General features: G+C 61.4%; 1 protein-coding gene and 1 long non-coding RNA gene across 4 annotated transcripts in view; both read right to left on the reverse strand.

Moving 5' to 3' along the window:
* The window catches only part of KCNN3 (potassium calcium-activated channel subfamily N member 3), a 117,850-nt gene extending 116,984 nt beyond the window's left edge, over positions 1-866 (reverse strand). The window contains exon 1 of one of the 3 annotated variants that reach the window (XM_027048735.2): positions 528-862. In XM_027048735.2, coding sequence (XP_026904536.1) covers positions 528-594 — 67 coding nt within the window. In that variant the 5' untranslated portion in view covers positions 595-862. Of the gene's footprint in view, positions 1-527 lie in introns of all 3 variants that reach the window. The other 2 variants (XM_027048734.2, XM_027048736.2) reach the window with 2 other exon arrangements.
* A 1,652-nt stretch (positions 867-2,518) lies between these two features.
* On the reverse strand, positions 2,519-5,351 carry LOC113596223 (uncharacterized). The gene is made up of 4 exons (XR_003416988.2): positions 5,062-5,351; positions 4,394-4,450; positions 4,136-4,254; positions 2,519-4,000 (listed from the first exon to the last, which is right to left on the reverse strand). It is a non-coding gene; the product is annotated as an uncharacterized LOC113596223 (long non-coding RNA).
* Positions 5,352-12,782: the final 7,431 nt, after the last annotated feature.

The raw sequence follows: 12,782 nt of genomic DNA on the forward strand, positions 1-12,782 counted from the left end.
TGGTGGCAGCGGGGCTCATTGGCTCGGCTCGGGGCGCCGCCGCCTCCTGACTCCGCCCCCGCGCGGGCTCCTCCCCGGGGGAGGGGCCCGCCGCCCCCACCCCACCCCCCACCCCCCACCCCCCCCACCCCCGGCCCGGGCCGCGCGGCGAGGGCTGGGAGCTGTAGTTTCCGCCGCCCCTCCCACCCCCACCCCCACCCCCCCCCCCACCCCGGGCCGGCCCTCTCGGCTGCGACAGGTGTGGCACAAGCCCGCGAGGCGACGGGGACGTGCGCGCGCGCGGCGCGCTGGGGAGGAGGAGCGGGGCCTCGCAAGGAGGGGGCTGCGCACCCTGACGCGGGGGTGGGGCGGGCAGGCCGCCGGTCGTTACCCGCCAGGGTGTACCGCAGGTCGACCCCAGACGCCCGGGGACGTGGGCCTGGTCTCCCCAGTTCACAGCCTGATGCTCCGAGACGTTGAGCTACAGCTCCAGGGGTCACAGAGCAGACGGGCCCCCCAGTCTCCCGACCCCAGGTGGGTAAGCTCACCTACTGAACGCCGGCAGTAAGCGTGCAGGCGCCTCTTTGTTACTTCCACCCCCCACTTCAACCCCATGCAAATGATGTCATCATTCTCCTTTTACAGATGAAAACTGAAGAACAGATCACACAAGCACAGGTAAGTAAATTGCCAGATGTCACCGGGCCGGTGGAGGGTGCTGGGATTTGAACCCAGGTCGGTGGGACCCACAGCTGCTATCCCCTCTGCCCGGACGCCTTTCCACTGTGCTGCTCAGGGCAAAGCGGGGCCTCCATGAAGTGGCCCGCGTGCTGGGAAGGAACCAGAGAAGGCTTGCAGGAAAACTGGCCTTCCCACAGCAGGGCGTGTGAAACACAGCAGCTCCCTGGGCGCTGCGGCGTCACCACAGCGTCTGGCAGGAAGACTGAACCCCCCCCATCCTCCCCACCCCCCCCACCCCCCGCCGTGGCCACTCCCCCACCTGATCTGCCCTGTGGGGCCCTGAGAGTCAGAGCTGGGAACAGCTGCCCACTTCCCAGGTTCAGAGCCATCATCAAGTATTTATTAAGCTCCCACTGTGTGCAAAGGGAGTTCCAAAGAAATGGGAGCAGAGCGGAATTCATTTCCCCTTCTAACCGCAGCTGATTTAGGGATCAGTGAGGAAGGGGAGGTGACGGGATCCCCGGGCACAGCCGGGGTTTCAGAGGGAGAAATGATTTTTCTGTCCAGGAAGGGGAAGGGCAGGAGAGCCATACACCCCGGTATGTGCACACATGTGTGTACATAGGTGAGCGAGCACTGGCCCACAAGCATGCTCGTGTGCACACACGTGTGCACGCGCACACACATGCACACACACACAGTGGGTTTCTAAAGCAGCTCTCTTGAATGCGGAGCTGCAAGTGGACAGAACTCCCAACAAACGGGCCAGAGAGCCCTCTGCGTGCCAGCTTCACCTCTGCAACCCCTGTTGGCTGCGATTAAGAGCTAAATATTACTTGTAATCTAAGCCACAACCCCAGAAACCCGAGTATGGCTGCACACAGTAATCCCGATGGTTGTTGTTATCACCAGCAACGTGGTCATTCCCCCTGCACCCCCACCCCGCCGGCACCAGCCATAGCGCCGGGGTCAGACCCGAGCCTGGCGTCTCCCGTGCTTGCCCATGGCCGTGCAGGCCCTCCAGAGCCCACCCGCCCTCCTCATGCCCTGCCCTGCCCTCCCTCCCCTTCCCCTCTGTCTTCTTGCTCTTCCCCAGACAAAGCACCTGTTAGGCTTAATGATTTCCTTATAAATTAGTTGTTAGTAGCAGAACGTGCCGTTAGCATTGGTTCTCAGTGCCAGATACAGCATCTGGGCTGTGAGAATCATTTTTCAGGGCCAGGCTCCTGGGCATTTCTGTGCCCCCTCCGGCACCGTGACCTGCCTCCCGCTTCAGCTGACCCTTCTGGGCCAGCCTCCCGCCTCCGATTCTCCCGGCTGTGTCCCCTGGATCCAGACAAGGACTGTTAGACTATGTCCTGCTGTCACGGACAGCGTGGGGGGACCAAACTGTGCCAGAGCCGAAGGTCCACTGCAGACTCTTCTGGAAATGGCTGGAGCTGGACAGCGGAGCCACGGAATCGGCTCCTCCGCGCGGCCGCCCTGTTGGAGTGGGGAGAGCGCAGAGCCCGGGTTTTAGTGGCCGAGAGCCCAGGCTGGAGTCCCCTCTGCCACACGGTGGCCGCGCGACCACAGGCAGCTAACTACCTTCTGATGTTCAGCTTCCCCTCGAAAAAACAAGATAAAAGTAGGGTCCCCGCCTCTCGGGGTTGGGGGGAGGGACAGACGCGAGCGGGTATTCGCGGGCCAGCCCACCGGACCACACTGGGAGGTGCTCAGCCCGGCAAGGATGGCATCAGCTCCCCCACCCTGGCCTGCCGCCTCGCCTGCCCTCCGCTGCTGCGGGCCGAAGCCCCCCTGCTGGGAAGCCCCAGCCCGTCCCCCAGCCCCCAGCTACACCCAGGTCCTCAGAACAACCGGTGACTTGGAGCCATCAGCCATTTTACAGAGGAGGAAACTGAGGCAGCAGGCGGGTTTTAAAATTTGTCCGCAGTTACTAACGGGGACCTAGTGGCATGGCCAGAATCCAATCCAACCCCAAAGCCCCAGCACTTTCCACGTGTCCCGAAATCCACATCAGTAGGGATCGGTCTGCTTGGTATTTATTAAACTAAACGTTATCACAGGCAGCCCTCAGGAGCTTATGGTCTCACCACAGAGGCTATACTTTCGTGGAGGAAAAGGAGCCGCGTCCGAGATCCCAAGTGTGGTGTAGACAGTACGGCTCATTGAAGGCGGAGGTAGCACCCTGAGGCTTCGCGGGGGTGGTGGCGCTTGAGCCACAGGATGGGCTCTTCCTTCAGGCGAATCGGCCTCTTCAGTCTCCAGGCGCCTCAGAGACGCCTCGGGCTCGGTCCCAGCCCCCTGCAAGAAAGTAAATATCGCAAGAAAGCAAGCCAATGAATTTTCTGGCCTCCCCCTGCACATAAAAGTTATGTTCCCTCGGGGCGCCCGGGGGGCTCAGTCGGTTAGGCGTCCGACTCTCGATTTCAGCTCAGGTCATGATCTCCAAGTTTGTGAGTCCGGGCTCCATGTCAGGCTCTGTGCTGTCAGCACGGAGCCTGCTTGGGATGCTCTGTCCTGCACGCTTGCTCTCTCCATCTCTCTCTCTCTCTATCAAAAATAAATAAACTTTATTTTTAAAAAGTTATGTTTACACTACACTATAGTTTACTAAGTATGCAATAGCATTATGTCTACAAAAACCAACATATATACCTTAATTTAAAAGTACTTTATCGCGGGGCACCTGGCTGAGTCCGTCAGGGGGCATGTGACTCTCAATCGCGGGGTTGTGAGTTCGAGCCCCATGCTGGGTATAGAGATTACTTGAAATCTTTTTGAAAAAGGCTTGATCGCTAAAAACTGCTAACCATCATCTGAACTTTCAACAAGTCGTACTCGCTGATGACAGATCACCATAACAAATATAATAATGAAAAATTTGAAATGTTGCAAAAATTACCAAAATAGGACACAGAGACACAGAGGGAGCAAACGCTGTTACGAAAATGACACCGATAGACTTGCTCGACCCAGGGTTGCCACAAACCTTCCCTTTGCAAAGTAAAAACATGCAGTATCTGCAAAGCTCAATAAAGCAAGGGACCATAGATAGAGGGGCACCTGTTTAGAGACGAAGGCCAGCGGGTGCGGTGGGGCTTCTGGGCTCAGGGGAAGCGAGTGAGGCTGCACTCATCAAGCCCGGGAAGGAAGAGACGGCCTTTGGCCACCAGCCCCACACCAAGCTGCCCCTTGCCCCCACCTCCTCTCCACTCGCGCCCCACCACCTCCCTCCTTAAGCCCCAATAATACCCGCTTCCAGGTCCTCCGACAAGCCATGCTTCCTTCTGCCTGGCATGCCCTTCTGTCCTCTTCATCTAACAGGTTTCTTTTTGCCCTTCAAGAGATGACTCATGGGTCTTCCTTCTAGAAAGCCTCCCCTGAGCTCCCCAAATCCAGATCAGGGGCTCTTCTTCTATACTTTCACGCCCTGTGCTCTATCCCTGTCTTTATCAAGCAGTGTGGCTGTTACCTGTTTGTGTGTCCTTTTCCCCCTTGACTGTGACCTTCTTGAGGATAGAAACGGTGTCTTGTCCATCACTGTATCTGCAGATCTTGCCCATAGTAGATGTTTCATAAAGGTGAACTGAACTGAAATTAAAATCCAGGAGAGGTCATTCAGAAGCCAACAAGAGGACATTGTAGTATTTTCCACAACAAATAACCACCATGATTTCCCCGTCAGTAAAATGAGTGACGTGGAAGAGATGATATACCTAAGATCGCTGACCTTAAAGTCCCATAATCCGTGGTCTGTGGAAACTGTTACTGCCAAAGGTAGAACTGTCTGAAAATGGGGTTAAGGAAACTAATGATTTGTGGCTTATATGGCTGTCTTTCCCACTAGACTGTGAACTCAATGAGCACAGAGAAGGGGCCTGATTTTTTTCTGTATCCCCAGAGCTAAGCAAGGATATACTCAATAAAGGTTTATTGGATGGATGGATGGATGAGGGATGGGTGGATGGAGGGTGGGTGGATGGAGGGGATAGACGGATGGAATTTAGATATAGGATAAATAATAATGACTTTTTAGAAAATCCCATGAGGAGTGCTTGAGTGGCTCAGTTGGTTGAGCATCTGACTAGATTTTGGCTCAGGTCATGATCTCACAATTTGTGATTGAGCCCTGCGTCAGGCTCTACACTGTGTGGAGCCTGCTTGGCATTCTCTCTCCCTCTGTCTCTCTCTCTCCCCCCCCCCCAAATAAATACACATTAGAGAGAGAGAGAGAGAGAGAGAGAGAGAAATAAAATAACAAGGCTTGGCATTTAAGGGATATCCTTAACCTTCCAAGGAGAGACAGTATCAGAAAGTCAACCACACCCTCCCTCAGACCCTGGATGGTTGGGGCATCGGACCAAACAGCTTACTAGCCCATCCAGGTGCAGTCATTACCATGCTCTTATCTAGAAGCCTTGTTATTTTAATAATAAAAGTAACTCCAGGGTCTGAACGGCACTTGCACGTGAAATACTCCATCCCGGGGCGCCTGGGTGGCTCAGTGGGTTAAGCGTCCAACTTCGGCTCAGGTCACGATCTCGCGGTCCGTGAGTTCGAGCCCCGCGTCAGGCTCTGGGCTGATGGCTCGGAGCCTGGAGCCTGCTTCGGATTCTGTGTCTCCCTCTCTCTCGGCCCCTCCCCCGTTCATGCTCTGTCTCTCTCTGTCCCAAAAATAAATAAACGTTAAAAAAAAAAAATTTTGAAATACTCCATCCCACCTCCCAGCAGCCCCGAAAGGCAGGTCAGGAAGGCTCTAGTGCCCATCCTTTATGCTCTCACTCTGTAACTAATAGTTAGAAAGGCTTAAGTGACTCACTTGGGTCACCAGCTAGTCGTGGATTTGGGCCTGGATCCCTCTGACCCTAGACTCCCGCTCTTTCCCACTCGTGCTGCTGGGAATGCCACCCCCACCCCACTCCGTATCCAGTCCTACTGGAATTTAAGGAGAGCACTCAAAGCCGTCCCAGACCTCCCCTCCTCTGCCCCTTCCCCCAGAGTGACATCGTCCCCTCCTGAATTCCCTTAGCACCTTCCTTGTGTCTTTCTGGGGAGGCCTTCACCTCACGCCGGGTGCTGTAGCTGTCTCTGTGCGTGTCTTTTCCCTGTGTGTAATTCACACCACAAGCCCCTTGGTGACAGGAGCTTATGGTGCACAGTGTAAGGCACACACACAACCCTGCACCTCCCCCAACCCCCCCTCCCCACATGTACTCAGACCTGCATGGAAGCAGGGAGTGAGCGGGTCTGCAGACACGGGAGTTCAGGGCACTTTGGCCCCAGACAAAGCCACTGGCCATAGGAGGCACTGACCGGTGAGCGAAGTTCTCCTGAGTCCCTGAATGACCAGATGCCCGGGCGGGGGGCTCACAACTAAAACCCGCCCAGCCTTTTCCAGGCCTCAACAGAGAACGGGTAAGGCAAGGCCATGGCACCCCCCACCAGCAACTCCCGGCCACCCGTGGGTGCTGGCCCCTCAGCACCACACTGTCCCCTCCAGCCTCCTGCTTTGCCGGAGAAAAACTGAAACCTCACCCGGGTCGCTCTGATGGGGACACCTGGAGCAAGGAGCCACGCCCTGGGGCATTTACTTGGAGCCGGGCTCCCGCTCCGGTGTTTTCAACGAGCCAATGGGGTAAGATTAGCGTCCCATTCTGCAGACGAGGAAACGGAGCTCCGGTTCCGAGAAGGTGGCCGGCTCACTCTTGTTCTCAGGAGGCAAGACGCCCGCTCGAAGCCAGAAGGTCTGCCCACTCACCGGCCACCCCCTGCATGCAGCCACCGCCGCCTCCTGAGAGGCACCGCCGAGAAAACGGGCCTCCTGCTCCAGCTTCTCCGTGAACCTGTGTTGGACAAAAGGAGCGGGAAGGTGGGGGTCTGTGGGGCTGACGGGGCTCCTGCGGGTCCGGACGAGGCCTGAGGATGGTGTGGAGCCACAGGGAATGGGGGCTCGGCCCGTCCGGCTCAGAGCCACCACGGTCCCGCCCGCGGCACACCTGCAGGTGCCCCGCTCTGAGCGCACAGACCCGGCCCGTCCGTGCCTCCCTGCACAACTGCTTGTGAACATCAGACACGGTTAAATGCGTCTGCGGCAGCTTTGGTGAGAAAACTGGTGCGTCCGGCCAGATGAGTCAGTCCGGATGCCGCGTCTATTTACTTGAGGGGTCAAGGCTCGGAGCAAAGGTGCGGACACCGTGTCTGGAGAGAGGGCATGAGAACTGGGGAGAGAGAGCACTCTGTCGCCGTGCTGTGGCCGAGGGAAGGCCCCTGCAGATCCCTGCTTGGCCAGGGCACGGCTCTCAGCCTCGTCCCCAGAGCCTGTCTGCCCAGGACTGACAGGAACCGTCCTGGGTCACAGGGGTGTGTCCGCTCCGGCCCCACGCTGTAGTAGCATGGGTGAGGGCACCCTTGCCCCTGCAGAGATTCAGCCTCCTGGGGGCAGGGTTTCTGTCTGCTTCGATCCCTGGGGCCTCCCCAGTGCCTACAACAGTGCCTGGCACAGAGCATGCTCCTGGCCCCGGTCCCAAGGGCTCAGAGAAAGCTAGCACCTCCAGCAGTGTCACAGGCCCAGAACAGGCACCCGAGCTGCCCCGGGGAGGGCCAAGGCCCCTGGTGCGGAGGGACGCAGTGGGCCCGTGGCCGCCGCCCTCGCTGGACCACCCTCCTGAGTTAGGGGACCGCGAGATCCACCTCTCCCAGGGGCCCGGCCGGCACCTGAGGCCTGAGCCCTGGACGCCAGCTGTTGCTGTCGGCCCCTCCCCAGACCCCAGCTGGCCGGTGGCAACTAAAGCGGGGAGGGCCCGGGGGTTCGCGGCCCAGCTCCAGCCCGGGTCTGAGGCCCAGCGGGCTGGTGCTCACCAACCTGCCCCCGCCCCTCCGCTCACGCGGCCTGCCCCGGTTTGTGGGGAGTGTGGCACCCTCTGCTGGTGGCAGGTGCGCACAGCTCTGCACTCCCTGCTCCCGGGAGGCGCGCGGGGAGATCCCAGGCAGAACGCCCCCCCTCCGCCCGCCAACCACCTGCCTCCTTCCGTGGAGGCCCGCGGGTGCGTCTGGGGCCGGGATGCACCCTCGTGAACATTTCGCAGAGGTAGCTCCTCCTGGCAGGTTCCTTGACTTTTCCCCCCTTCGGGGAAGAATTACCCCTGCTGCCACCCTCGGTGATGCAGGAGGAGAGGGCGCAGGGGCCACGAGCGGCCTCCAGGCCCCGCCCTCTCAGCACGGACGGCCTCCCTCTCCGAGATGGGAGGTTGCCTAGGCCCACGAGTGAGGTGAGGACAAGGGACAGAGCCAGGGTCCCCTCAAGGGGCCTCTCCTCTCCTCGCTCGATTGATTGCTGCACGGCCCTGGCACGCCACCCTGGACCTACCTGCCGGCTCCCCCTCCCCCCCACCCCCCCGCCGCACCTCTCCCCACCCCTCCCCACTGGCTCCCCCCTCCCCGCCAGCTCTGCCCTCCCCGCCAACTCCCCCCTCCCCCCCTGCACCTCTTCCCACCCCTCCCCGCCAGCTCTGCCCTCCCCGCCAACTCCCCCCTTCCCCCGCCCCCCACACCTCTCCCCACCCCTCCCCACTGGCTCCCCCCTCCCCGCCAGCTCTGCCCTCCCCGCCAACTCCCCCCTCCCCCCCTGCACCTCTTCCCACCCCTCCCCGCCAGTTCTGCCCTCCCCGCCAACTCCCCCCTCCCCCCCTGCACCTCTTCCCACCCCTCCCCGCCAGTTCTGCCCTCCCCGCCAACTCCCCCCTCCCCCCCTGCACCTCTTCCCACCCCTCCCCGCCAGCTCTGCCCTCCCCGCCAACTCCCCCCTTCCCCCGCCCCCCACACCTCTCCCCACCCCTTCCCACTGGCTCCCTCCTCACCCCTCCCCGCCAGCTCCCCCCCCCGCGCCCCTCCTCCCTCCTCCCCCCCAGCTCCTCCTCCCCCTCCACCCTCTACCAGCTCCCCTCTCCCCCCCGCACCCCTCCCCCCGGCTCCCCCCTCCCTTCCTGCGCCCCTTCCCACCCCTCCCCGCCAGCTCTGCCCTCCCCGCCAGCTCCGCCCTCCCCCGCCCGCGCCCCTCCCCTCCACCCCCCCCCCCCGCGTCCCTCCCCACCGGCTCCCCACTCCTGCCCCGTGCCCTCCAAGCCCAGGCCCCCGGCTGCAGCCCGGCCTCGGTGCCCAGCACTTTGATATGAATAATGCAGAAGGGCAGGCATCTGGCTCACTTCCCTGCTTTGCCCCCTTCCCTCCTGGTACAGTGGCAGCTGGAGGGTTGCTATGGACACTGTCCCTCCTCAGTGACAATCCGCAGCCGCCCTCCCTGCTGGAGTCCCCGAGCCGCCTCCCGACCGCCAAGCCTGCAGTAGCGGGAGGCCTCGCGGAAGCGCCGCAGGGGGAGCAGGATCAGATGGGCTGAGGGGAAGCTGGGAGGCGAGATGGAAACTGCACGAAATTGGAAGCAACAAGCTGGACCTGTGCAGGGAGACTGACAAACCGCAGTCGGCTTAGCCAGAATTGGAAAGGCAGTGGTGTCTTGACAGGCTCCCATCGAAACGGACATCAATCACTCGGACAGCATCTCTGGGGCAGGTGCAGGGAGGGGGGTGCAGAGGCCCCGCAATGGAGTGCGTTGATGGTGGGCGGGGTGGACGGGGCGTGGACGGCGCGACGGAGTGGGCGGGGAGTGGGCGGGGCGGGCGTGGACGGGGGCGTGGACAGGGGCAGGGATGGGCAGGGGCGCGGACGGTGGGCAGTGTGCCTGAGGGGGCAGCGGGGAAAGACGGTGTGGGTGGCGGGCATGCAGGGCGGTGGTGGGTGGCAATGGGCCTTGGCGGGGAGGGCAGCGGGCGTGGGCCTTGTCTGCAGGAGAGACCTTGACGGCCCCTGGCCCTTATGTAAGGACAACCACGGAGGTCTTCTGAGCTGGACTCGTGGCCACTCTGCTCCCCCGCCTGAGGACACAGCATGCGCCCCTCCACCGATAATGCTGTCTCTGCCTTGAGGACCAGAGCATAATACCTTCTTGAACATCGGTCCAAGAGATGAGGACAGTGTCACTGTTATTCTTGTCCCTACCACGAGACCAGACCTTGCTCCCCACCACTGAGCTCTGCACCATGAAGTCCGACACCCTCGCCCCTGTCCATGTCCCACAGCTGCCCACCTGCGGGTCACCAGGTCACCAAGACCACAAGCCTCCACCTGCCCAGAGACCTCAGGCCCACCTGGACAGAGGGTCCAACGTCGAGCTTCCTTTCTCTGCTTTCAACCAAAGGCCACATGCTAGCAGGCAGGGCACAGCTGGCCTCACCCTCCAGGGCCCCAGTGGCCACAACGGGCCTTTAATGGGAGGGCCTCTGGGACAGCACACCGGGTCTACACTACACCCGCTGAACACATGCACGATGGTGGGGTGGCCTCGTAGGCTGTGCCCACCCCACTAGGGTGTGGCCATGAGGAGGGCAGAGTAGCTTTGCCTTGCCCTGACCGCCCCCACACGCCCCCTTCCTGGGCCCTGACCGCCCCCACGCACCTCTTTCCCGTAGTACTGACCCTGAAGTAAGAGTAGGAGCAGCTGGGGGAAGCCCGCGTCCAGCCTGGAAGGCCCTGGAGACAGAAGGACCCAGACACAGGCAAACACACGCACATGTGAGAGCCCTCGGACACGTGTGTGCATCTGTGTACATGTGCAGAGACAGGGAGGGAGGGAGGGAGGGAGGGATCAAAGGTTTTGCCAAGTCCCCACGTTTATCTCTCTCGTGTTTTATTTCTGCCGTAAGATACAGGCAGCAAACCAGAAAGCTATTCCACGTCCGGACTCTGTGGAAATTCCAGAAGTAACCTTGAACACAGGGCCACAGAGTCGCCCACAGAGTAGGCGTAGGGCAGCCAGCTAGGCCCACTCACGAGCGGTGACTCAGTCCAATGCTGATTTTACAACAAGCGAACTCCCATCCCAGCTCAGGAAAGCCACAAATCACCGCCCATCCTGGACCACGAGGCCACTCGGCCACTCAAGGACAGTCCTGTCGCAAACATCGGGGCCAGGGAGTGGAGGGTCTGCCATCCTGGGCAGGAGGGTGCGCAGCCCTGCGGCCTGGTGTTGACTGCAGCAGAGGAACCTGCTTTGGGCAGAGGCACAGCCCCACGCGGACTTCCCAGGGCCACCGCGCAGCCTACGGCAAGTGTTTCTGACGGAGCAATGGATGCCGAGCTGTAGGGAGCCCTCGGTGGTAGAAGGTGCCGGTAAGCAGCAGCCTGGAGGGCACGTCTCGAGACCGAGGGGCCTTCGGACCTGGCCATGACCTCTACCTGGGGAACCTTGTCTTCCTGCTCACAAGCCCAGGAGATGCGGGAGGGTCAGGGGAGGAGAGAACATTTCGACTCCAGATTTCCAGGCTGCCTGTCACTGGATGGGGAGGGTGTGCAGCCACCGGGGGCACCCCTCCGTCGCCCCATCACCGGACCTGGACTGCGGCTCACAGGCAGACCCGGCCAGCACCGGGGAGCACCTGCCAAGTGCCCGGTGTTGTGCAGCTGCCTCTGTGAGTCACTTCTTGTCCCCCTGTTCCACCGAGCAGCTGGGACCCCGTGAGGCCCGTGTCCTCCCCAAAGACCCAGCACTCTCATCTCAGCCATTTTCCTTTGGGCACTTGAAAGTCCCAGGTCAGAATGGCACCAGGGTGAGGCCGCAGACCTCTGAGAGAATATGCGCCCCGGACCCACCAGGACCCTAACGGGGGTGGGGGGTATGTGCCCCGGACCCACCAGGACCCTAACGGGGGTGGGGGGTATGTGCCCCGGACCCACCAGGACCCTAACGGGGGTGGGGGGTATGTGCCCCGGACGCACCAGGACCCTAACGGGGGTGGGGGGTATGTGCCCCGGACCCACCAAGACCCTAACGGGGGTGGGGGGTATGTGCCCCGGACCCACCAGGACCCTAACGGGGGTGGGGGGTATGTGCCCCGGACCCACCAGGACCCTAACGGGGGTGGGGGGTATGTGCCCCGGACACACCAGGACCCTAACGGGGGTGGGGGGTATGTGCCCCGGACGCACCAGGACCCTAACGGGGGTGGGGGGTATGTGCCCCGGACCCACCAGGACCCTAACGGGGGTGGGGGGTATGTGCCCCGGACCCACCAGGACCCTAACGGGGGTGGGGGGTATGTGCCCGGACCCACCAGGACCCTAACGGGGGTGGGGGGTATGTGCCCCGGACCCACCAGGACCCTAACGGGGGTGGGGGGTATGTGCCCCGGACCCACCAGGACCCTAACGGGGGTGGGGGGTATGTGCCCCGGACACACCAGGACCCTAACGGGGGTGGGGGGTATGTGCCCCAGACCCACCAGGACCCTAACGGGGGTGGGGGGTATGTGCCCCGGACCCACCAGGACCCTAACGGGGGTGGGGGGTATGTGCCCGGACCCACCAGGACCCTAAGGCGGGTGGGGGGTATGTGCCCCGGACACACCAGGACCCTAACGGGGGTGGGGGGTATGTGCCCCGGACCCACCAGGACCCTAACGGGGGTGGGGGGTATGTGCCCCGGACCCACCAGGACCCTCATGGGGGGATGCAATGCAGGAAAGCCCGCCTCCTCCTTGCGTCTGAGCCTGTGATTTTGTGACAAGAGGGGGCTCCCGCGTTCCTTGTGGCCGTGGTCGCGGGGGCTTCTGGGAGGCCTGATGAGCCACTAACCCTCTTTTCTTGGTGCAAGTTCTTTTTCGTCCTGCAAACCTGGTGATTAAGCCTCCAGCACAGGCAAATGTGAGCCCGGAGTGTAAGGCCAGTGGCTTTGTACTGACTTCTTGTGTCCGCCCCCATTAGAGAAGCTTCTGAACCAGCCAGGAGGGGCAGCCCCGGCAGATCCCGCGTCTGACCCCGTCAGCGGGGCATTGCTCCATCTCCTAACGAAGGCAGGGAAAGCGCCATCCCCCTCCCCTTGCCCAACAAAGAACTTCTAGGGTCCCACGTGCTGTCAGACCCACGGATCTTGGCTGATGGACCTTCCAGTGTCGAGAGAAAGGACACGACTACAAGGATCCAGAGACACCTGACCCCCAGGTCTGGGACTGCAGGGACTTGATCTGTGTGTTTGGATACCAAGACAGGAAGTTTCCAGAAGAATAGAGTGC

The sequence above is a fragment of the Acinonyx jubatus genome, chromosome E4 (genome assembly GCF_027475565.1).
Source record: "Acinonyx jubatus isolate Ajub_Pintada_27869175 chromosome E4, VMU_Ajub_asm_v1.0, whole genome shotgun sequence".
Lineage (NCBI taxonomy): Eukaryota > Metazoa > Chordata > Mammalia > Carnivora > Felidae > Acinonyx > Acinonyx jubatus.